Source organism: Bombina bombina, chromosome 2, assembly GCF_027579735.1.
Source record: "Bombina bombina isolate aBomBom1 chromosome 2, aBomBom1.pri, whole genome shotgun sequence".
NCBI lineage: Eukaryota > Metazoa > Chordata > Amphibia > Anura > Bombinatoridae > Bombina > Bombina bombina.
In genome coordinates, this window is record NC_069500.1 from 634860280 (window position 1) to 634884932 (window position 24653).

A 24653-nucleotide genomic window follows, 5' to 3' on the forward strand; every position below is an offset into this window, starting at 1 on the left:
ATGTCTCCTTTCCAGCAGAATTGCTGTTCACACAGCTTATAAGCTTAGTTAGGGTTAAAGCAGTGATTCATAACTATCCCAAGACAGACTGTTTCATGGTTTTTGCCACTCATCAGCTGGGAGAAAGTTTGAATCACTGCTGAGTGAAATTGTTTCCTGGCAAAACACAATAACATTTTAAATTAGGGTGAGGTAAAAGGTGAGTTTAAAATCCTCCCAGCTGATGAGTGGCAAAAACTACAAAACAGTCTGTCCTGGGATAGTTATGAATCACTGCTTTAACCCTAGCTAAGCTTATAAGCTGTGTGAACAGCGATGCTTTAGCGTAAAGGGAATCTGCTGAAAAGCAGACATGAAGTAAAAACATAATTTATGCTTACCTGATAAATTCCTTTCTTCTGTTGTGTGATCAGTCCACGGGTCATCATTACTTCTGGGATATTATCTGCTCCCCTACAGGAAGTGCAAGAGGATTCACCCAGCAGAGTTGCTATATAGCTCCTCCCCTCTACGTCACCTCCAGTCATTCGACCAAAGACCAACGAGAAAGGAGAAGCCAAGGGTGTAGTGGTGACTGGATTATAATTTAAAAAATGTTTACCTGCCTTAAAAAACAGGGCGGGCCGTGGACTGATCACACAACAGAAGAAAGGAATTTATCAGGTAAGCATAAATTATGTTTTCTTCTGTTATGTGTGATCAGTCCACGGGTCATCATTACTTCTGGGATACCAATACCAAAGCAAAAGTACACGGATGACGGGAGGGATAGGCAGGCTCATTATACAGAAGGAACCACTGCCTGAAGAACCTTTCTCCCAAAAATAGCCTCCGAAGAAGCAAAAGTGTCAAATTTGTAAAATTTGGAAAAAGTATGAAGCGAAGACCAAGTTGCAGCCTTGCAAATCTGTTCAACAGAGGCCTCATTCTTAAAGGCCCAAGTGGAAGCCACAGCTCTAGTAGAATGAGCTGTAATTCTTTCAGGAGGCTGCTGTCCAGCAGTCTCATAGGCTAAACGAATTATGCTACGAAGCCAGAAGGAGAGAGAGGTAGCCGAAGCCTTATGACCTCTCCTCTGACCAGAGTACACGACAAACAGGGAAGACGTTTGTCGAAAATCCTTAGTTGCCTGCAAGTAGAACTTGAGGGCACGAACTACATCCAGATTGTGTAGAAGACGTTCCTTCTTTGAAGAAGGATTTGGACACAAGGATGGAACAACAATCTCTTGATTGATATTCCTGTTAGTGACTACCTTAGGTAAGAACCCAGGTTTAGTACGCAGAACTACCTTGTCTGAGTGAAAGATCAGATAAGGAGAATCACAATGTAAGGCTGATAATTCAGAGACTCTTCGAGCCGAGGAAATAGCCATTAAAAATAGAACTTTCCAAGATAACAATTTTATATCAATGGAATGAAGGGGTTCAAACGGAACGCCCTGTAAAACGTTAAGAACTAAGTTTAAACTCCATGGCGGAGCAACAGTTTTAAACACAGGCTTGATCCTAGCTAAAGCCTGACAAAATGCCTGGACGTCTGGATTTTCTGACAGACGCTTATGTAACAAGATGGACAGAGCTGAGATCTGTCCCTTTAATGAGCTAGCCGATAAACCCTTTTCTAAACCTTCTTGTAGAAAGGACAATATCCTAGGAATCCTAACCTTACTCCAGGAGTAATCTTTGGATTCACACCAGTATAGGTATTTACGCCATATTTTATGGTAAATCTTTCTAGTAACAGGCTTCCTAGCCTGTATCAGGGTATCAATAACCGACTCAGAAAAACCACGTTTTGATAAAATCAAGCGTTCAATTTCCAAGCAGTCAGCTTCAGAGAAGTTAGATTTTGATGTTTGAATGGACCCTGTATCAGAAGGTCCTGTCTTAGAGGTAGAGACCAAGGCGGACAGGATGACATGTCCACTAGATCTGCATACCAAGTCCTGCGTGGCCATGCAGGTGCTATTAGAATCACTGATGCTCTCTCCTGTTTGATTTTGGCAATCAATCGAGAAGGCAGCGGGAAGGGTGGAAACACATAAGCCATCCTGAAGTTCCAAGGTGCTGTCAAAGCATCTATCAGAACCGCTCCCGGATCCCTGGATCTGGATCCGTAGCGAGGAAGTTTGGCGTTCTGGCGAGACGCCATGAGATCTATCTCTGGTTTGCCCCAACGTTGAAGTATTTGGGCAAAGACCTCCGGATGAAGTTCCCACTCCCCCGGATGAAAAGTCTGGCGACTCAAGAAATCCGCCTCCCAGTTCTCCACTCCCGGGATGTGGATTGCTGACAGGTGGCAAGAGTGAGACTCTGCCCAGCGAAATATCTTTGATACTTCCATCATTGCTAGGGAGCTTCTTGTCCCTCCCTGATGGTTGATGTAAGCTACAGTCGTGATGTTGTCCGACTGAAACCTGATAAACCCCCGAGTTTTTAACTGGGGCCAAGCTAGAAGGGCATTGAGAACTGCTCTCAATTCCAGAATGTTTATTGGCAGGAGACTTTCCTCCTGACTCCATTGTCCCTGAGCCTTCAGAGAATTCCAGACAGCGCCCCAACCTAGTAGGCTGGCGTCTGTTGTTACAATTGTCCAGTCCGGCCTGCTGAATGGCATCCCCCTGGACAGATGTGGCCGAGAAAGCCACCATAGAAGAGAGTTTCTGGTCTCTTGATCCAGATTCAGAGTGGGGGACAAATCTGAGTAATCCCCATTCCACTGACTCAGCATGCACAATTGCAGCGGTCTGAGATGTAGGCGTGCAAATGGAACTATGTCCATTGCTGCTACCATTAAGCCGATCACCTCCATGCATTGAGCTACTGACGGGAGTTGAATGGAATGAAGGACACGGCATGCATTTAGAAGCTTTGTTAATCTGTCTTCTGTCAGATAAATCTTCATTTCTACAGAATCTATAAGAGTCCCCAAGAATGGAACTCTTGTGAGAGGAAAGAGAGAACTCTTCTTTTCGTTCACTTTCCATCCATGCGACCTTAGAAATGCCAGAACTAACTCTGTATGAGACTTGGCAGTTTGAAAGCTTGAAGCTTGAATCAGAATGTCGTCTAGGTACGGAGCTACCGAAATTCCTCGCGGTCTTAGTACCGCCAGAAGGGCACCCAGAACCTTTGTGAATATTCTTGGAGCCGTAGCCAATCCGAATGGAAGGGCTACAAACTGGTAATGCCTGTTTAAGAAGGCAAACCTTGGATACCGGTAATGATCTTTGTGAATCGGTATGTGAAGGTAAGCATCCTTTAAATCCACTGTGGTCATGTACTGACCCTTTTGGATCATGGGTAAGATTGTCCGAATAGTTTCCATTTTGAACGATGGAACTCTTAGGAATTTGTTTAGGATCTTTAAATCCAGGATTGGCCTGAAAGTTCCCTCTTTTTTGGGAACCACAAACAGGTTTGAGTAAAACCCTTGTCCTTGTTCCGACCGCGGAACCGGATGGATCACTCCCATTAATAATAGATCTTGTACACAGCGTAGAAACGCGTCTTTCTTTATTTGGTTTGTTGACAACCTTGACAGATGAAATCTCCCTCTTGGGGGAGATAATTTGAAGTCTAGAAGGTATCCCTGAGATATGATCTCTAGCGCCCAGGGATCCTGGACATCTCTTGCCCAAGCCTGGGCGAAGAGAGAGAGTCTGCCCCCCACTAGATCCGGTCCCGGATCGGGGGCCCTCGGTTCATGCTGTCTTAGGGGCAGCAGCAGGTTTCCTGGCCTGCTTGCCCTTATTCCAGGACTGGTTAGGTTTCCAGTCTTGTCTGTAACGAGCAACAGCTCCTTCCTGTTTTGGTGCAGTGGAAGTTGATGCTGTTCCTGTTTTGAAATTCCGAAAGGGACGAAAATTAGACTGTCTAGCCTTAGCTTTGGCTTTGTCTTGAGGTAGAGCGTGGCCCTTACCTCCTGTAATGTCAGCAATAATTTCCTTCAAACCGGGCCCAAATAAAGTTTGCCCCTTGAAAGGTATATTAAGTAATTTGGACTTAGAAGTTACATCAGCCGACCAGGATTTTAGCCACAGCGCCCTACGTGCCTGAATGGCGAATCCTGAATTCTTAGCCGTAAGTTTGGTTAAATGTACTACGGCCTCCGAAATGAATGAATTAGCTAGTTTAAGGACTCTAAGCCTGTCCGTAATGTCGTCCAGCGTAGCTGAACTAAGGTTCTCTTCCAGAGACTCAATCCAAAATGCTGCCGCAGCCGTAATCGGCGCGATGCATGCAAGGGGTTGCAATATAAAACCTTGTTGAACAAACATTTTCTTAAGGTAACCCTCTAATTTTTTATCCATAGGATCTGAAAAAGCACAGCTATCCTCGACCGGGATAGTGGTGCGCTTAGCTAAAGTAGAAACTGCTCCCTCCACCTTAGGGACCGTTTGCCATAAGTCCCGTGTGGTGGCGTCTATTGGAAACATCTTTCTAAATATTGGAGGGGGTGAGAACGGCACACCGGGTCTATCCCACTCCTTAGTAACAATTTCAGTTAATCTCTTAGGTATAGGAAAAACGTCAGTACTCGCCGGTACCGCAAAGTATTTATCCAACCTACACATTTTCTCTGGTATTGCAACAGTGTTACAATCGTTAAGAGCCGCTAAGACCTCCCCTAGTAACACACGGAGGTTTTCCAATTTAAATTTAAAATTTGAAATATCTGAATCCAATCTGCTTGGATCAGAACCGTCACCTACAGAATGAAGCTCTCCGTCCTCATGCTCTGCAAGCTGTGACGCAGTATCAGACATGGCCCTAGAATTATCAGCGCACTCTGTTCTCACCCCAGAGTGATCACGCTTGCCTCTTAGTTCTGGTAATTTAGCCAAAACTTCAGTCATAACAGTAGCCATATCTTGTAATGTTATCTGTAATGGCTGCCCAGATGTACTAGGCGCCATAATATCACGCACCTCCCGGGCGGGAGATGCAGGTACTGACACGTGAGGCGAGTTAGTCGGCATAACTCTCCCCTCGCTGTTTGGTAAAATTTGTTCAATTTGTACAGATTGGCTTTTATTTAAAGTAGCATCAATACAGTTAGTACATAAATTTCTATTGGGCTCCACCTTGGCATTGGAACAAATGACACAGGTATCTTCCTCTGAATCAGACATGTTTAACACACTAGCAATAAACATGCAACTCGGTTACAATCTTAATTAACAAAAACGTACTGTGCCTCAAGAAGCACTAAACGATTAAATGACAGTTGAATATAATGAACTGAAAAACAGTTATAGCATCACTCTTTAAATACAACACAACTTTTTAGCAAAGGTTTGTTCCCATTAGTAAAATAACACAAATTAAATTTTAAACATAAAAATTACAGAGCAACGTTTTAATTCACAGTCACTATATAAGTCTCACAGCTCTGCTGAGAGAATCTACCTCCCTTCAAAGAAGTTTGAAGACCCCTGAGTTCTGTTAGAGATGAACCGGATCATGCAGAAAATACAAGAGTAACTGACTGGAAATTTTTGATGCGTAGCAAAGAGCGCCAAAAACGGCCCCTCCCTCTCACACACAGCAGTGAGAGAGAAACGAAACTGTCATAATTAAAACAAGCAAACTGCCAAGTGGAAAAATAATGCCCAAATATTTATTCACTCAGTACCTCATTAATGCAAACGATTCTACATTCCAGCAAAAACGTTTAACATGAAAAATACCTATTAAAAGGTTTAATGTACTTTTACAGAGTAATTCCGGTGAAATACCATCCCCAGAATACTAAAATGTAGAGTATACATACATGTTCATTATAACGGTATGGCAGGATTTTCTCATCAATTCCATTCAGAAAATAAAAACTGCTACATACCTCAATGCAGATTCAACTGCCCGCTGTCCCCTGATCTGAAGTTTTTACCTCCCTCAGATGGCCGAGAAACAGCAATATGATCTTAACTACTCCGGTTAAAATCATAAGAAAAACTCTGGTAGATTCTTCTTCAAACTCTGCCAGAGAGGTAATAACACGCTCCGGTGCTATTGTAAAATAACAAACTTTTGATTGAAGTTCTAAAAACTAAGTATAATCACCATAGTCCTCTCACACCTCCTATCTAGTCTTTGGGTGCAAGAGAATGACTGGGGGTGACGTAGAGGGGAGGAGCTATATAGCAACTCTGCTGGGTGAATCCTCTTGCACTTCCTGTAGGGGAGCAGATAATATCCCAGAAGTAATGATGACCCGTGGACTGATCACACATAACAGAAGAAAAGGTGTCATTGTGAACCTAATTTGCATATCTTACCCAGAATTCCTTGCTGCATTGGAAACAGTGTATTCCAGAGGTTTTCTGTGGGAAAAATAGGCCTACTGGCCTGTCTAGATTTGTTAATGAACTACACAATTAGTTATTTTCTCTCTCTCTCTCTCTCTCTCTCTCTATATATATATATATATATATATATATACATACATACACACAATAAAAAGTACATTATCCTGTAAGTAAAGAACATTGGAATGTTAAATATGTACAGTAAATATACAGTAAAACAAATACATATGTACACAGATAGAATATATATATATATATATATATATATATACATACACACATACATACATACATATTTAGACATGTATAAATGTATGTTATTACACACGAACAATGGCACCATTTATTATATAATTACCAACTAAATGTTATTAGTCAGTCAAGTATAGATTATATAGGGAATGGTGCTAAATGCATAAACAATTATATTCCTGAAAACTAAGAAGACTCACACAAGAAGATGTGAATATCTCCTGTAAGTATGCACCTGTAAGCACTCTCAGCCTAGACTATGAGGCAGTAATTCCAGAACGGGTTAAAATAAAATATAACTTTTATTATAAATTGCACTTAAAATAAGGGTAACACACACATTAAAAACGTCACTAGCACCCACTTGTAATCTGTCAAATGGTTCTCTCTATGGAGGACTTATAGAATCAAAGGCCTAAAATAAATGATTATGCCACCTAGTGTTGAGTTGCAATTATTCAGCTATACTGCTGCTATTGGGTCCAAATACTATGTATGTGCAGTCATGATATGATTGACACCCTCTGTAAGGATATTTGGATACCCTAATAACTCTAGTGCGTGTGATATGAGCCAGAATTATAATAATATACTATAATAATACAGACATCCACTCTTTTGAGCGTGTAGGATATCAGAGAATGAAAGCAAAAACCGCGATAGTAGCAACCAGATTTGATAAAACTATAGGTTGTAATACAGTGCAAACTGAACTATATTTAACAGCGATACAGATTGATAGTGTTGTCTTATAATAAGGATACTATAATACCGGGTCACAAATTTGTAGAGCTAACAGAACCCAATAAAATAGTGATACATATTGGCAACACAAGGATAGTGTTGAGTTTTTATAATTAACACTAGAAATCTTGGGTGATATTTATACTGCGCAAATAAAGACTAAGTAATAGTGACTTATATGGGCAACACAGAGATATTGTTGTTTGTTACTGCCATTTTTAGGGTTACATGTGTCGTTAACCAATTAGTGACTGTAGCATTTGCAAGACTAATGGTAATCCACAAGTACTTATGAAGTGGAGGGCAACAGAGAAAATATAGCAAATACATAATAATAAAGTTGTGTAATATATGGAACTTATGCAGCAGGAAGTATTTTCACATATGTGTTAAAAACAATATTTAACACCACTGTTGCGCACAAAACAGATCCTCTTTATTTACAACGTTCACACATATTGTAGAACGTGATATATTATGTATTTGCACACAAGCAACACCAGATAAGTATTGCGTTCTATTTAACATACATTAATCACACAACAAACTAGTGTGGACTGGTTGTCTTATCAGGACCGAATAGCAGCTATTGTTTTCAAAGATAGTGCTCAAAACAAGTGGATATAATTCTGGCTCATATCACACGCACTAGAGTTATTAGGGTATCCAAATATCCTTACAGAGGGTGTCAATCATATCATGACTGCACATACATGGTATTTGGACCCAATAGCAGCAATATAGCTGAATAATTGCAACTCAACACTAGGGGGCATAATCATTTATATTAGGCCTTTGATTCTATAAGTCCTCCATAGAGAGAACCATTTGACAGTTATATTTTATTTTAACCCGTTCTGGAATTACTGCCTCATAGTCTAGGCTGAGAGTGCTTACAGGTGCATACTTACAGGAGATATTCACATCTTCTTGTGTGAGTCTTCTTAGTTTTCAGGAATGTATAAATGTATCTCTATGTTAAAGCCTTTTGCATGCTTTTTTTTTTCTTTTCTGACACCCGAGACCTCATATATTTGAGCCTCTATAACTTTTAAATGCAATATTTTTTTACAATAATTTTTTATTACACAGGTATTATGAGTGTAACTGTACTTTTAAATGTATTTTATATGTTTTTTTGCAACTTTTTTGTTTCACTTAAAAGTTAACCAGAGCTCTGAAGTTGTGCTAACCCAGCACGTGTTAAACTCCACTGCGCTCAAGCGAAAGTGTTTATTTTCAACTCGTAATATTTCAAACTCGCTATTTCCGATGTACACAAAAAGAGCTTAGAAATACCCCTTATTACTCGCATGCTCCACTTGTAATCTAGCCCTAAAGAAGATTAATTCAGTTGTAAATTGTTCATTTTACAAAAGGAACTGCTGTTTCAAAGAAACTTTTTAGGTCTAAAAATGAAAACACTTTAAGCAAAATGAATAAGAGATCTGATGGTATATAAATAAATTCAAATTTGTGTAAACCAGTTGTTTTGCAATTACATAAAAATTGTGAACCATGCACCAGATTACAGGGAGTAACTGTTGCAATACACAAATGGCCAACACGTATTTAATCATTTCAAGTAAATTCTTATGGATTTTTTTAATATTTAGAATGATTTCATTATTATTTCTTAAGATTTAAATGCTTTTATTTGTGCATTCCTGAAAAAATAATATATATATTATATATATATATATATATACATATACAATTGAGTATAAATACTATTGTTCACCAATAATAACTCATGTACATTTATTCCATCAGATAAGAAATATTACATTACAAAGAATAATGAGATTGTCTTAAAAATGTATTTCTTAAGCTGTAAAATTTTCAAGGGTGTGCTTATGGAAATAATTCCACTCAAATCAGTAGCAAATGTTTTGGTCCACTAGTGATCAATACTAGCTCTGTAATATTACAGAAAAAGAAGAGGATTATCTATGACTAAGAAGAAGCAGATGTTCAGGCTGGAGGTACATGTTAAACAAGTGAAAAGGGACTAAGACCACATCTGGTAACTAAAGATAATAATATAAAAAAATTTGGCTAGATTACAAATGGGGCAGTATATTTCTTTTTTGCGCTAGGATTTTCATTTTTGAGCTTGTCGGGTTGCATTCGTATTACAAGTTCCAAAATTTTTTGTTTGCGCCAGCGTTAACATGAATACCGCGAAAAAACAAAATTTATGCTTACCTGATAAATTTATTTCCCTTGTGGTGTATCCAGTCCACGGGTTCATCCATTACTTGTGGGATATTCTCCTTCCCAACAGGAAGTTGCAAGAGGACACCCACAGCAGAACTGTCTATATAGCTCCTCCCCTAACTGCCACCCCCAGTCATTCGACCGAAGACAAGCAAGAAAAAGGAGAAACTATAGGGTGCAGTGGTGACTGTAGTTTAAAATAAAAAAACACCTGCCTTAAAGTGACAGCGCGGGCCGTGGACTGGATACACCACAAGAGAAATAAATTTATCAGGTAAGCATAAATTTTGTTTTCTCTTGTAAGGTGTATCCAGTCCACGGGTTCATCCATTACTTGTGGGATACCAATACCAAAGCTTTAGGACACGGATGAAGGGAGGGACAAGGCAGGAACTTAAACGGAAGGCACCACTGCCTGCAAGACCTTTCTCCCAAAAATAGCCTCTGAGGAAGCAAATGTATCAAATTTGTAGAATTTAGAAAAAGTATGAAGCGAAGACCAAGTCGCCGCCTTACAAATCTGTTCAACAGAGGCCTCATTTTTAAAACCCCATGTGGAAGCTACCGCTCTAGTGGAATGAGCTGTAATTCTTTCAGGAGGCTGCTGGCCAGCAAGCTCATAAGCTAAACGGATTATACTTCTCAGTCAAAAAGAAAGAGAAGATGCTGAAGCCTTTTGGCCTCTCTTCTGTCCAGAGTAGACAACAAACAATGCAGATGTTTGACGAAAATCCTTAGTAGCTTGTAAATAAAACTTTAAAGCATGAACCACGTCAAGATTGTGTAATAGACGTTCCTTCTTTGAAGAAGGATTAGGACACAGTGACGGAACTACAATCTCCTGATTGATATTCTTATTAGATACCACCTTAGGAAGAAATCCAGGTTTGGTACGCAACACTACCTTATCTGTATGGAATATCAGATAAGGGGAATCACACTGTAAGGCAGATAACTCTGAAACTCTTCGAGCCGAAGAGATAGCTACCAAAAACAGAACTTTCCAAGATAAAAGCTTGATATCTATGGAATGCAGAGGTTCAAACGGAACCCCTTGAAGAACTTTAAGAACTAAATTTAAACTCCATGGCTAAGCAACAGGTTTAAACACAGGCTTGATTCTAACTAAAGCCTGACGAAACCCTGAACGTCTGGAACATCTGCCAGACGCTTGTGCAGAAGAATAGACAGAGCAGAAATCTGTCCCTTTAAGGAACTAGCTGACAATCCCTTCTCCAATCCTTCTTGGAGAAAGGATAATATCCTAGGAATCCTGACTTTACTCCATGAGTAACCCTTGGATTCACACCAATGAAGATATTTACACCATATCTTATGATAGATTTTCCTGGTGACAGGCTTTCGAGCCTGAATTAAGGTATCAATGACCGACGCTGAGAAACCACGCTTTGATAAAATCAAGCGTTCAATCTCCAAGCAGTCAGCCGCAGAGAAATTAGATTTGGATGTTTGAATGGACCTTGGAGTAGAAGGTCCTGCCTCAGCGGCAGAGTCCATGGTGGAAGGGATGACATGTCCACCAGATCTGCATACCAAGTCCTGCCTGGCCAAGCAGGTGCTATCAAAATCACCGAAGCTCTCTCCTGCTTGATCTTGGCAATCAGACGAGGGAGGAGAGGAAATGGTGGGAACACATAAGCCAGGCTGAAGGACCAGGGCACTGCTAGAGCATCTATCAGCGCTGCCTGGGAATACCTTGACCTGGACCCGTAACAGGGAAGCTTGGCGTTCTGACGAGACGCCATCAGACCAACTTCTGGTTTGCCCCATAGTTGAATCAGCTGGGCAAATACCTCCGGATGGAGCTCCCACTCCCCTGGATGAAAAGTCTGCCGACTTAGAAAATCCGCCTCCCAGTTCTCTACTCCTGGGATATGGATAGCTGATAGATGGCAAGAGTGAACCTCTGCCCATAGAATTATCTTTGAAACCTCCAACATTGCCAGGGGGCTTCTTGTCCCCCCTGATGGTTGATATAGGCTACAGTTGTGATATTGTCCGACTGAAATCTGATGAACCCGACCGCAGTTAGTTGAGGCCAAGCCTGAAGAGCATTGAATATTGCTCTCAGTTCCAGAATGTTTATCGGAAGGAGGGCTTCCTCCTGAGTCCACGAAACCTGAGCGTTCAGGGAGTTCCAGACTGCGCCCCAGCCCAGAAGGCTGGCATCTGTTGTGACTATAGTCCACTCTGGCCTGCGGAAACTCATTCCCCTGGACAGATGGACCCGAGAGAACCACCAGAGAAGAGAATCCCTGGTCTCTTGATCCAGATTTAGCAGAGGGGACAAATCTGTGTAATCCCCATTCCACTGATTGAGCATGCAAAGTTGCAGTGGTCTGAGATGTAGGCGGGCAAACGGAACTATGTCCATTGCCGCTACCATTAGGCCGATTACTTCCATACACTGAGCCACTGACGGCCGAAAAGTGGAATGAAGAGCACGGCAGGAAGTTAGAAGCTTTGATAACCTGACCTCTGTCAGAAAAAATTTCATTTCTACTGAATCTATCAGTGTTCCTAGCAAGGAAACTCTTGTGAGAGGGGAGAGAGAACTCTTTTCTTCGTTCACCTTCCACCCGTGAGATCTCAGAAAAGCCAGAACAATGTCCGTATGGGACTTGGCGATTTGAAAAGTCGACGCCTGTATCAGAATGTCGTCTAGGTAAGGAGCCACCGCTATGCCCCGTGGCCTTAGAACCGCCAGAAGGGACCCTAGAACCTTCGTAAAGATTCTTGGTGCCGTGGCTAACCCGAAGGGAAGAGCCACAAACTGGTAATGCCTGTCTAACAAATAGAACCTGAGGAACTGATGATTATCTCTGTGATTTGGAATGTGGAGATAAGCATCCTTTAAGTCCACGGTAGTCATATATTGACCCTCCTGGATCATAGGGAGGATGGTTCGGATGGTCTCCTGAGAAATTTGTTTAGGATCTTGAGATCCAAGATTGGTCTGAAAGTTCCCTCTTTTTTGGGAACTATAAACAGATTTGAATAGAAGCCCTGCCCCTGTTCCTCCCTTGGAACTGGGTGGATCACTCCCATAACCAGCAGGTCTTGAACACAACGTAAGAATGCCTCTCTTTTTATCTGGTTTACAGATAATTGTGAGAGATTAAATCTCCCCTTTGGAGATGAAGCTTTGAAGTCCAGAAGATATCCCTGGGAAACAATCTCTAATGCCCAAAGATCCTAGACGTCTCTTGCCCAAGCCTGGGCGAAGAGAGAGAGTCTGCCCTCCACTAGATCCGGTCCCGGATTGGGGGCTACTCCTTCATGCTGTCTCACGGAGGGGTAGGCAAACACTGCATAACTGAGACTGATGTCTCATACGTTAATGATAGATAGTGTTTGCTGAACTTTTGCTTTATAATTATTATTACAAGTGTACACTGTGTGCAGAATTATTAGGCAAATTAGTATTTTGACCACATCATCCTCTTTATGCATGTTGTCTTACTCCAAGCTGTATAGGCTCGAAAGCCTACTACCAATTAAGCATATTAGGTGATGTGCATCTCTGTAATGAGAAGGGGTGTGGTCTAATGACATCAACACCCTATATCAGGTGTGCATAATTATTAGGCAACTTCCTTTCCTTTGGCAAAATGGGTCAAAAGAAGGACTTGACAGGCTCAGAAAAGTCAAAAATAGTGAGATATCTTGCAGAGGGATGCAGCACTCTTAAAATTGCTAAGCTTCTGAAGCGTGATCATCGAACAATCAAGCGTTTCATTCAAAATAGTCAACAGGGTCGCAAGAAGCGTGTGGAAAAACCAAGGCGCAAAATAACTGCCCATGAACTGAGAAAAGTCAAGCGTGCAGCTGCCAAGATGCCACTTGCCACCAGTTTGGCCATATTTCAGAGCTGCAACATCACTGGAGTGCCCAAAAGCACAAGGTGTGCAATACTCAGAGACATGGCCAAGGTAAGAAAGGCTGAAAGACGACCACCACTGAACAAGACACACAAGCTGAAACGTCAAGACTGGGCCAAGAAATATCTCAAGACTGATTTTTCTAAGGTTTTATGGACTGATGAAATGAGAGTGAGTCTTGATGGGCCAGATGGATGGGCCCGTGGCTGGATTGGTAAAGGGCAGAGAGCTCCAGTCCGACTCAGACGCCAGCAAGGTGGAGGTGGAGTACTGGTTTGGGCTGGTATCATCAAAGATGAGCTTGTGGGGCCTTTTCGGGTTGAGGATGGAGTCAAGCTCAACTCCCAGTCCTACTGCCAGTTTCTGGAAGACACCTTCTTCAAGCAGTGGTACAGGAAGAAGTCTGCATCCTTCAAGAAAAACATGATTTTCATGCAGGACAATGCTCCATCACACGCGTCCAAGTACTCCACAGCGTGGCTTTCAAGAAAGGGTATAAAAGAAGAAAATCTAATGACATGGCCTCCTTGGTCACCTGATCTGAACCCCATTGAGAACCTGTGGTCCATCATCAAATGTGAGATTTACAAGGAGGGAAAACAGTACACCTCTCTGAACAGTGTCTGGGAGGCTGTGGTTGCTGCTGCATGCAATGTTGATGGTGAACAGATCAAAACACTGACGGAATCCATGGATGGCAGGCTTTTGAGTGTCCTTGCAAAGAAAGGTGGCTATATTGGTCACTGATTTGTTTTTGTTTTGTTTTTGAATGTCAGAAATGTATATTTGTGAATGTTGAGATGCTATATTGGTTTCACTGGTAAAAATAAATAATTGAAATGGGTATATATTTGTTTTTTGTTAAGTTGCCTAATAATTATGCACAGTAATAGTCACCTGCACGCACAGATATCCCCCTAAAATAGCTATAACTAAAAACAAACTAAAAACTACTTCCAAAACTATTCAGCTTTGATATTAATGAGTTTTTTGGGTTCATTGAGAACATGGTTGTTGTTCAATAATAAAATTAATCCTCAAAAATACAACTTGCCTAATAATTCTGCACTCCCTGTATGTACGGATAATACTTCTGACAACTAAGTCTTTGGACTGTATATTCGTTAAATATTAGCCAGCAAAGATACATTGTTTGTTCGTAACACCAGTACTGTTGATTACTAAGCCAAACTATATGATAAGTGACATTACATATTGAACTATTACTTGCTATAATTTTGCATAAACACGGAGCCGTAAGCTCAAATATAATTCTGCCTTCTAAATGCTATATACCTCTAACTGCTTTTAATAAAATAGGGATATGTGACAATTATATGGAACAACAGCGTATTATGCAGAAACCTTCATTGCTATTAGCGATAGCAGTAAACCTTAGTAGTACTCTCTAAACAACATTGAGTCCTTTATACTGGCCGCACACAAAACATACTGACCAACTGCTATTTATACGCTATGTTAAAGGTTATACTTAGATAAGCAGAAACATTGTGCCTATATCTACAATACACAACAATATAGGATACAGAGGGATGTAAACTGAATACTAACCCGTTCATTTAATTGGATATAACGAAATATTAGTGTTAACAAAGGCAGTAATGTGTCAATCATTTACGATTAACTTACATTGTATCAGATAAGAAACCCTGTTATTGTTGCAGGGAAATACATAAGCAAACCTGCTGTATGTATATTAACAGAAGAACCTGTTTAAAATCTCAAGTGAGTTTACTTCTTGCATGTTGGAATATACATTAAACTCAACTTGATATACAAGACTTTAGCATTCCTGTTCTCCAATGAGTATGAAACCTCACGTATCAATACGATACAAGTAAAGTGATCACCTACTGCTAACACGCCATTCATCAGTTAAATACTCGACTAGCAGAAACATTATTCTGGTAACTGCAGCATATACCAATATATTATTAAAGGCGCAGTAAATTAACCATATGGGTACTAAACCAAATGCACTAGTATTATACCAATAGCAATAATTTATCAGCCATTTATGAGTAACCAACTCGGTATCCATAAGATACTCTGTTACGGTCTAATTCACAGTGAATATATGAGGTATTAAATCTCACATACTAAACCCGATACGAGTCAAATTATTATTTACAGCTAGGAATCAAAGTATTAACTTATATCGTATAATTGTTTTGCATCTTTTAATATCTAAGTGTTCAAGCATTCAAGATTATTTAGCCATATGAATTATATCGAATAGGCTCTGAATCAGCATATAAGCTCTTAAGCAATACTACACCCACAAGGATTTAGCTTTAGTATTACACATTAACGTTACTTGTGTTGCAACAGATTGCACTGATAACATTACTATACTCCTCAGGAGGATTGTCTTACATAATATAATTACCTTATCTGATGTATTACAGACGTGTTATACAATACTACGACTAGTTGCCTAGGGTTTTTAAAGTGTGCCCAATTTTTAATATATACTATTAAAGTTTAATTTTTATTGTGTCATTTTTCTGTCTTTTACACCTTCATGCCACATCAATTTATGTAGCATATGAGGATATGAGTGCTATTTAAGAGTACCCTTTTTCACAACCTTCTTGGTTGTTTAGCTTGTAAATGAAAAATGGCGTCAGAAATAAAGGAGTTAGCTAACTTAAGAGCTTTAATCCTGTCTAGAATATCGTCTAACGGGGTCTCCACCTGTAGAGCCTCCTCAAGAGACTCAAACCAAAAAGCTGCTGCAGCAGTAACTGGGGCAATGCATGCAAGAGGCTGGAGAATAAAACCTTGATGTATAAAAATTTTCTTAAGGAGACCCTCCAATTTTTTATCCATAGGATCTAGGAAAGCACAACTGTCCTCGACGGGGATAGTTGTACGCTTAGCTAGGGTGGAGACTGCTCCCTAAACCTTAGGAACCATCTCCCATGAGACCCGTATGGTGGCATCTATGGGAAACATCTTTTTAAAAGCAGGAGGGGAAGAGAACAGCACACCTGGTCTATCCCATTCCTTAGTAATAATTTCCGAAAACCTCTTAGGGACTGGAAAAACATTGGTGTAAACAGGTACTGCAAAGTATTTGTCCATTTTACACAATTTCTCTGGAACCACAATGGGGTCAGAGTCATCCAGAGTCGCTAAAACCGCCCTAAGCAAGAAGCGGAGGTGTTCAAGCTTAAATTTAAACGCGGTCATCTCAGAATCAGACTGAAGTAACGCCTTCCTTGAGTCTGAAATGTCACCCACAGATAGAAGCTCACCTGCCTCGGCTTCTGAGCATTGTGAGGGTATATCAGATACAGGCAATAAAGCGTCAGAAAGCTCTGTATTAATTCTAGCCCCAGAGCTGTCTCGCTTTCCTTGTAGTCCTGGCAGTTTGGAGAATACCTCTGTGAGGGTAGCATTCATAACTGCCGCCATGTCCTGTAAGGTAAAAGAATTAGACACACTAGATGTACTTGGTGTCACTTGAGCAGGAGTTATAGGTTCTGACACATGGGGAGAGTTAAATGGCATAATCTCAATCTTTTTAGTCAGAGAAACCCCTGGAGATAAATCTTTAAGCGCCATAATATGGTGTTTATAGTTTATAGAAATTTCAGTACATTTGGTACACATTTTAAGAGGGGGTTCCACAATGGCTTCCAAACATATTGAACAAGGAGTTTCCTCTATGTCAGACATGTTTAACAGACTAGTAATGAGACAAGCAAGCTTGGAAAACACTTTAATAAAGGTGAAACAGCAATTAAACAAAAACGTTACTGTGCCTTTAAGAGAAAACAACTAGCACTTTGCAAAACAATGAAAAAATACAGTCAAATCTTTGAAATTTTTACAGTATGTGTAAGGGACTAAAGCAACATTGCACCCACTTGCAAATGGATGATTAACCCCTTAGGCCCCAAACCGGATTGAAAAACGTTAAAAAACGTCAAAAATCAATTGAGCACAGCTCTGCTGAGGCTCCTACCTGCCCTTAAATACGATTTTGTCCAGAAATAACCCCTTTGAAATGGTTCTCAGATGCCAGAGGACTCTTCTAGGGAAGCTGGATGTCTCAGTCTGTATTAAAACTGCACAGTTAGAGTGCTAAAATAGGCCCCTCCCACCATGTACTGGGTGTCAGAGGGGCCTTAAGAAAATACTCCTGGAAACTAGGCCCCAAATAAAGACTTATCTCCCTCAGAGAAAAAACGTCCTATTTATGAAATCATGTAAACGTTTTGTCACTAAGCAATATGAATATTAACATGAGTATTACCCTGTTATGTAAGCATGATTCCCAGTCGCTGTTAAATCACTGCATCAGGCTTACCTCAAATACACAAGGCTCTGTCAGCATTTTCTAGAACTTATTCCTCTCTCTAGAAATAAAAATACTGAACATACCTCAAAGCAGGTAATCTGCAGGCCGTTCCCCCAACTGAAGTTTTCCCATATTCATCAGTTATGTGTGAGAACAGCAATGGATCTTAGTTACAAACCGCTAAGATCATCAAATCTCCAGGCAGAATTCTTCTTCTAATTTCTGCCTGAGAGAAAAACAGTACAACGCCGGTACTGTTTAAAAATAACAAACTCTTGATTGAAAGTAAAACTACTCTAAGTCACCACATATCTCTTGATACTTCCTTTCTTGTCGAGAGTTGCAAGAGAATGACTGGGGGTGGCAGTTAGGGGAGGAGCTATATAGACAGCTCTGCTGTGGGTGTCCTCTTGCAACTTCCTGTTGGGAAGGAGAATATCCCACAAGTAATGGATGAACCCGTGGACTGGATACACCTTACAAGAGAAATTTAACAAGCTTTTGCGTACGTGTGCATTTATTACATTTCAAATTAAGCAATTGTAAATTAGCTGTAACTAAAAAAATACATTTTAAGTTTTTAAAATGTCTTTGAGAGCCAGTCAACAAATGCATTGCAGTGCTGCTCAATATTTGACTGTACTCTTAAAACAGTACTTAGTTCTGGATGCACTGTGTTAAGGAAAATGTACTCTTTGCAGCCAGCGAACAGTGCTGTTTGAAGAGAACTGTCTAATGCAGAGCAGCGCTGCAAAACAAAAGAGCCAACAGTTCCTGCATGTATCCCATTATTTCTGCAGACATGCTGCATTTTCTGAAATGACATCTCAGATCACAGCATGTTCTGCCTTGGGGGTGTATATCTGACTGTAAATACATATATACACACATATAAATACATTAATATATATGTACACACTTTTTAGTTTATGAACCCATATAACCACAGCTCTGAGATTGCGGAAAGGATGGAAGCATAAAAGGCTAGCACAATCGCAATTTCTCCCCACTTGTAATATCAGCGGAATGAAAAATGCTAGCAGAAGCACGATATCGCTAGTGCAAAACCGTTTGTGCTCACTTGTAATATCGCCCTTTGCAGGGCAATCATTTTGCTATGTTGCACTGTCCATGAACATGTTGAAATCGAAAAAGGAATACACAGTATTTCCTTAATACATTAACACATTGGCTAGGGAAGTAGAGTATTTTTGCATACTAATGATATTTCTAAAAATGTAATGCAATTATTGACACTGTTTGGATCCTATTTTAAACATGCCATGGTTTTCACTTTACATATGTATTCTTTAACAATGAAATACAACTAACATTCTGATACTCATTTGCAAACAAAAAAAACAAACATTTGAGACAAATTAACTTGAATAACTAATTTGTTTTTTTAAAATAAAAGAATACAAGATAAGGAAATAAAGTAAGCATGCAAGAATGTATTATATTATATATAAAGATATTTAACTTTTTTCTTCTTGAAAGCAAAAGCAAATCTCAAAATTAATTTCAGAAAAAGCAAAAATTTGTAAAGGCACTAGGTGACAAAATCCAACCTTGTTAGTGTTGAACTGAGCAGAATCGGCAAAAGGGTTAGTGCACTGGAAGAGAGGCTTAGTACCAAAGGTGCTCTATAAAAGAAAGTACAAAAAAATGTGCATCATTTAATTACACAAATATTAATGCAACAGCAAAAGCTACAACAAAAACAGCAAACCACGTAATTTGTAAAAAAAAAAAAAAAAATGAATTTAAAATAAGCATGCTATTTATACATCCCAGAATATTCTTCCTGACATTAAAATAGTGGGTGAAGGAATGTTATTATTTGGTATTTCTCTTCCTCGTGTGCCAGTTTCTGCTTAAATTTAAATTGTAAAGTTGCATAACTTTGAAACAAAAAGGGTACTTTTGCAGTAATTTGGAGATTTTGTAGCTGTTAGTCACTACAAAACTGCTGAATAAAAAAAATTAAACTGGTCAAGCGGTTTTTCTGACAATGCACTGACTAATAATTGGAATGTTTAGAAGGTACTACAGCTGACATGGATGTTATATTTTAATGAAACTTGGCATGATCTAATGACCCTTGGTAGTTTGATACTTATAACTTGTATTATTTGTACGGTATTTCATTCAAATTAGCTCTTGTTTTGCCCCAGCTCACAGTGCAGGTTGTACAGTTAAGTCACCACCTGACACTTCTCTGTAGGGTGCTTCATCTCCAGCACATTTTTAATCTAGCTGCAGTGCAGGTATCTGTTAGCAGGGGGAGTCTGTTTCTGTGCACACCTCTAAGTGTCTGATACTCAAAAACTTTACAGCCTGAGAAGAAAATATAGTGCAGGCTTCGCAGGGGCAGAACTCCCTCAATTCTCTATTTAAAAAAAAAAGAAAAGAAAAGAAAAAAGGGCAGAACCTGGACATCCCAGAGAGATGATAGCTGCCTTCCATAGAAAGTAATGAATCTCTCTGGGTTACAGAATATTAGAGGGGGGGGGATTGAGGCTAATAGAGGAGCACCTGGCACTTGTATACATTTTAAGTTTGCCAGAAACATAAATTAAACAGAAATGGTTTAATTACATTTTAACTTGAATTTGCTTCTAAATTAGTTTACCTTACTTTTCTGTCAGTTAAAACAAGTGTATTGTAAACTCTGAAGAAACTTCACCTGCATACAGCTAGTGATGTAAATCAGTGAGGCCTACAGATATAACATGCTTAGATAATATAATCAGAATTTGCAAAACCACCAGCCTAAATACACTGCTGCTTACAAAACGTAAATGCATTACATACAAAATAGAAAGTGCAAAGCTTAAATGTAGGGCCGGTCGATATGGGAGAAAAAAAATTGCGATTTAATTGTGGTTTTCACATCAGCACCCCCTGTAACCACCATAAGCGCCCCTCTGTAACCTAAATAAGCCCCATCAGCTCCCACTGTAACCCCCAATAGCACCCCCTGTGTAACCTACATAAGTCCCATCAACTCCCATTGTAACCCCCCAATAAGCACCCCCTTTAACATCATAAGAACCACAGCGCCTGTAACCACCATCAGCCACCAACCCACATAAGTCCTAGCGCACCCCCCTCCTTGTAATCCGCATCAACCACAGCATTCCCCGGTAAGTTGGCTCAATGTCGCAAGGCGGGCATGGCAAGTCGGAGGCCCTCCTGTACGTCATAGGTGACTTCAAAGGGGCGGGGCTAAAAATTGCATTCTCTCGCGGTATTAAAACCGCGGCCATTAATTGCGTTTTAAAACCACATCTGCTATTAATTGTGCAGCCCTACTTAAATGGAATAAAACATTAAGGTTTAAAACCACATCTGTTATTAATCGTGCAGCCCTACTTAAATGGAATAAAACATTAAGGACAAGAAATGAACTATAAAGGAAATTAAAATACAAAACAATATAAAGAAAATTAAAATACAAAGCACTAAGTGTAAATGCAACAAAACTCTCATATCATGCAGTACTATATTATACTGAGCTTATCTCTCTATACCACCCAGAAATATAGGGGATGCCCCTTAAAAAGATAGGTACATTTTGCCTTTCTAGAATCTTGGGAAAGATCACACAGTGCTAAAATCATTTTATATAATCTCACCTGAGCAGAGAGCTTTAGAGAAACAGGACCTAAGAGAGAATAAAAATGGTAGCCCTTGGTGATTTAAAGAGGGGGGGGGGTAGCGATGTTTCCTAACTGCACTCTGTAGTCCCTGCGTTGACAGTGTGCCTGATGTCCCAGGTGGCTTCTAAGCTGTGCCATTTGTTTATTATAATAATATTTTTTTAATAGACGGCACTATGCACCATTCACGGTGGTGGTGCATAAAATGTATAACCCCCGCCCCCGATTTACCTAATTCACAGTGTTTTTAAAATGCTTAAAATTGTGTTGATTCCTGACTAACTAGTGGCACAGTAGTGAGGCAGCTTTTGATTGAAATAGCAGTTTGTGTTCCCTCTATCTAGAGCAGTGGTCTCAAAGTACCGGCCCTGGGGCCATATGCGGCCCTCAAAATAGTTTAATCTGACCCTCTCTTGTTTATTAGGTAAATTATTAATTTGGCCCCATCCATTTTTTTTAAAGTTCTAACAAGTTAATGGTCTATCACAAGATAAATATAAAGATAGGCATACATTGTCCAATTTAGACTTCCATTATGCACCAATTGGATAAATGTCACTTTTTATTCAGTTTCACAAATATCACTTCACTTGGCATTCACAAGATAAATATACACTGTGCATGTCTATCATGGTCTACACTTCCTACCATGCACTACTACTTGGCTAAAAGTGACTTCAAGTTTCTAGTATATCCAGTTAAAATGGCCCCCCATTGGAGAAAAACACTTGAGTAGTGGCCCCTGGATACAATGAGCTTGATACACCTGTATTAGAGGATGGAAGGCACATTACATTGTAATCATCTGACACAGCTTAATGCCATTGCATTATGTATTATATGCAATCCTTCTACAAACCTATACATTGATGTCTGTCTGTTCCATTTGAGAAAGGTTCCTGCTGGAACCAAAATGTCATGGATTTTATGCAATAATAAAGGCTTGTTTTGTATCCAAGAGTGCCTATGAGGGGTCTCATTTGTGAGGAAGTGACTGGTCCTGTGGGAGTCTCATTCTGGATATTTACTATGTGGTAACAGCACCTGGAAAGTTGTAACTGATAACAGTAAAGGAAAATAATTGCCAGTCAACAGTCAATTATTTTCAACTCCCACCTCACTCATAGCTCAGTTTAAAGTATAGCCAAGTTAGTGAGGTGTATAAGGAATAAAAACATAAAAATGAGGAACAGGATAAATAATGTGCTTCATACAAAAAAATCATAACCCCCCAAAAATGGGTGGGTCTCGTGGACTCTCGCCACCATGAAATAAATTAATGTATCATGTAAGTTCTTACATAAATTATGTTTTCTTTCATATAGGTGGCAAGGGTCCACGAGCTAGTTACTGATAGGATATAAAACCCAAGTCCACGAGTAACTATAGAAGGAGGGATAAAATAAAAACAGCTATTTCAGCTGAAAATTTAAAAAAAAAAAAAAAAAAATGAAGTTGTCTTAAAAATTAAAAAAAATTTAATCATAGGCACTAGAATCAAACTGAAACAGCTGTCTGAAGCAGTGACGTGCTGTCATAGGAGGCAGATTAGGCAGCGCCTCACCTGTCCTATGTGTGTAATTACACCTGATTGAATACATTTTAATAATAAAAAAATAAATAATAAAAAAAAATTCTAAAAAATGTATTTTGTATTTATTGGTGAACCCCCCTAACCCCCCAAGGCTATTTTTTTTATTACTTTTGACTTTGAGTTTTGCACCGTGTCCAATAATTTAGCATTTTTCAAATACATACACATTGCGCAAGTAGGTAGAGGCTGTGAGCCCTTCCGTTGCGCAATGTGCATTTATTTGTTTGTATGGGCCGCTAGAGACTGCTGCAGTGCCACCCAGTGGTGAAGAAGCTTTAACAGTGTCTCCTCTCCGCGGCCCATATACTGCTCCCATAGAGGCTGGTCTATGGGGACCGCGTGGACGTCACTTCAGTCAGTGGGTGGGACTGGTGCAGTACTGCAGTGTTAGGCCAGCTGAGCTGATTAGATCTGCTGGGGAGACGTGAGTGCTGTTGGAGTCAGACTGATAGTGGCCATGCTGGCGGGAACTTCTTCAAGTAAGTGAACTTGAAGCAGGAGGGAGGGGGAGCTGCAGGGCTCCGTGGGTTTGTCTAGCCTGTAAGTCTCATTTTTTAGAGCAAAGTGCAAACACCTTCATCATCTCCAAATAGGCTCTTACCGTTGCCTGTCTGTATGTGAGCATATGTGTTAGTAAGTTTGGGGATTTGTATATATATATATATATATATATATATATATATATATATATATCGTGGTCATTGTGAGAGTCAGGCAGTCATTGAGAATGATTGAATCACCCACGTGTAAATCTTCTGAGTCGCCTACTCCCCTACATCCTTGTTTCCCTCACATGTGCATAAATAATCATTAGAATGTCTGATGTCAATGTGCTTTAGAAATACTATAACTTCCCAGACAGCTTTCACTTTGTTGCACTGGCAAACTAAGTTTAAATCTGGATCTTTCTCCCACCTTTACTCCTGCTGCCTGCCCTGACACAAGCCAGATCAATGAGCAAAACAGCGTGTAAAACTGGATATGAATGAGAGCAGAGAGGTCTCAGCTGGGCTCTGCAGTGCAGGCTGACTCTGTGAGATCTGCATCACCCACTGCTCATACAGGCTCATAGCCCCGGTTCTGGCTAGGGGTACCCCAGCAGCTACAGACCCTCATCTGCAGGAGGATGGCAGATCTGGAGGTAAGTAACTGCATTATCCACCACTTACTGCCATCTTTCTGATTTCTAATGTTTTTTATGCTTATTATGCCCTATCATATGGATATATTGTTGTAGCTTTTTACTTCTGCAAATCTACTAAATTTGATGAGATAAACAATCTCAAGTTTGCAGTTATTCCCAGTCAGTTCTAGTGATTCTATGTAAATATTTTCAAACAATCTTCAAGCTCTAATAGAAAACAACTGGAAAGACAAGTCACAGATATATTGCATTACAGCATGTGAGCCATTTTGCATTTGTTTTAATAATTGACAGTAAGAAAACACAATAATAGTTTATTAGCTATAATATTTACATATGCACATGTGTTCCTTGTGTTATCAATTTGCTGATAGTGGATTAACAAGGTGTTATCCTTGCCTTTGAGTCAGCCACTGTACTGCATATTTGAGTGTCAGAAATGGCAGATCTGTGTTTGTAAAATAGTCATTCAAATTAGGGATTGTAAAT

The 24653-nt window shown here is 39.8% G+C and overlaps 1 protein-coding gene across 1 annotated transcript in view; it reads right to left on the bottom strand.

Moving 5' to 3' along the window:
- Window positions 1–24653, bottom strand: part of MPDZ (multiple PDZ domain crumbs cell polarity complex component) — a 754223-nt gene that overhangs the window by 159938 nt on the left and 569632 nt on the right. Inside the window, exon 30 of the mRNA XM_053699987.1 lies at window positions 19333–19407. Within this exon, the coding sequence (XP_053555962.1) occupies window positions 19333–19407 (75 nt within the window). The remainder of the gene's footprint in view (window positions 1–19332; window positions 19408–24653) is intronic.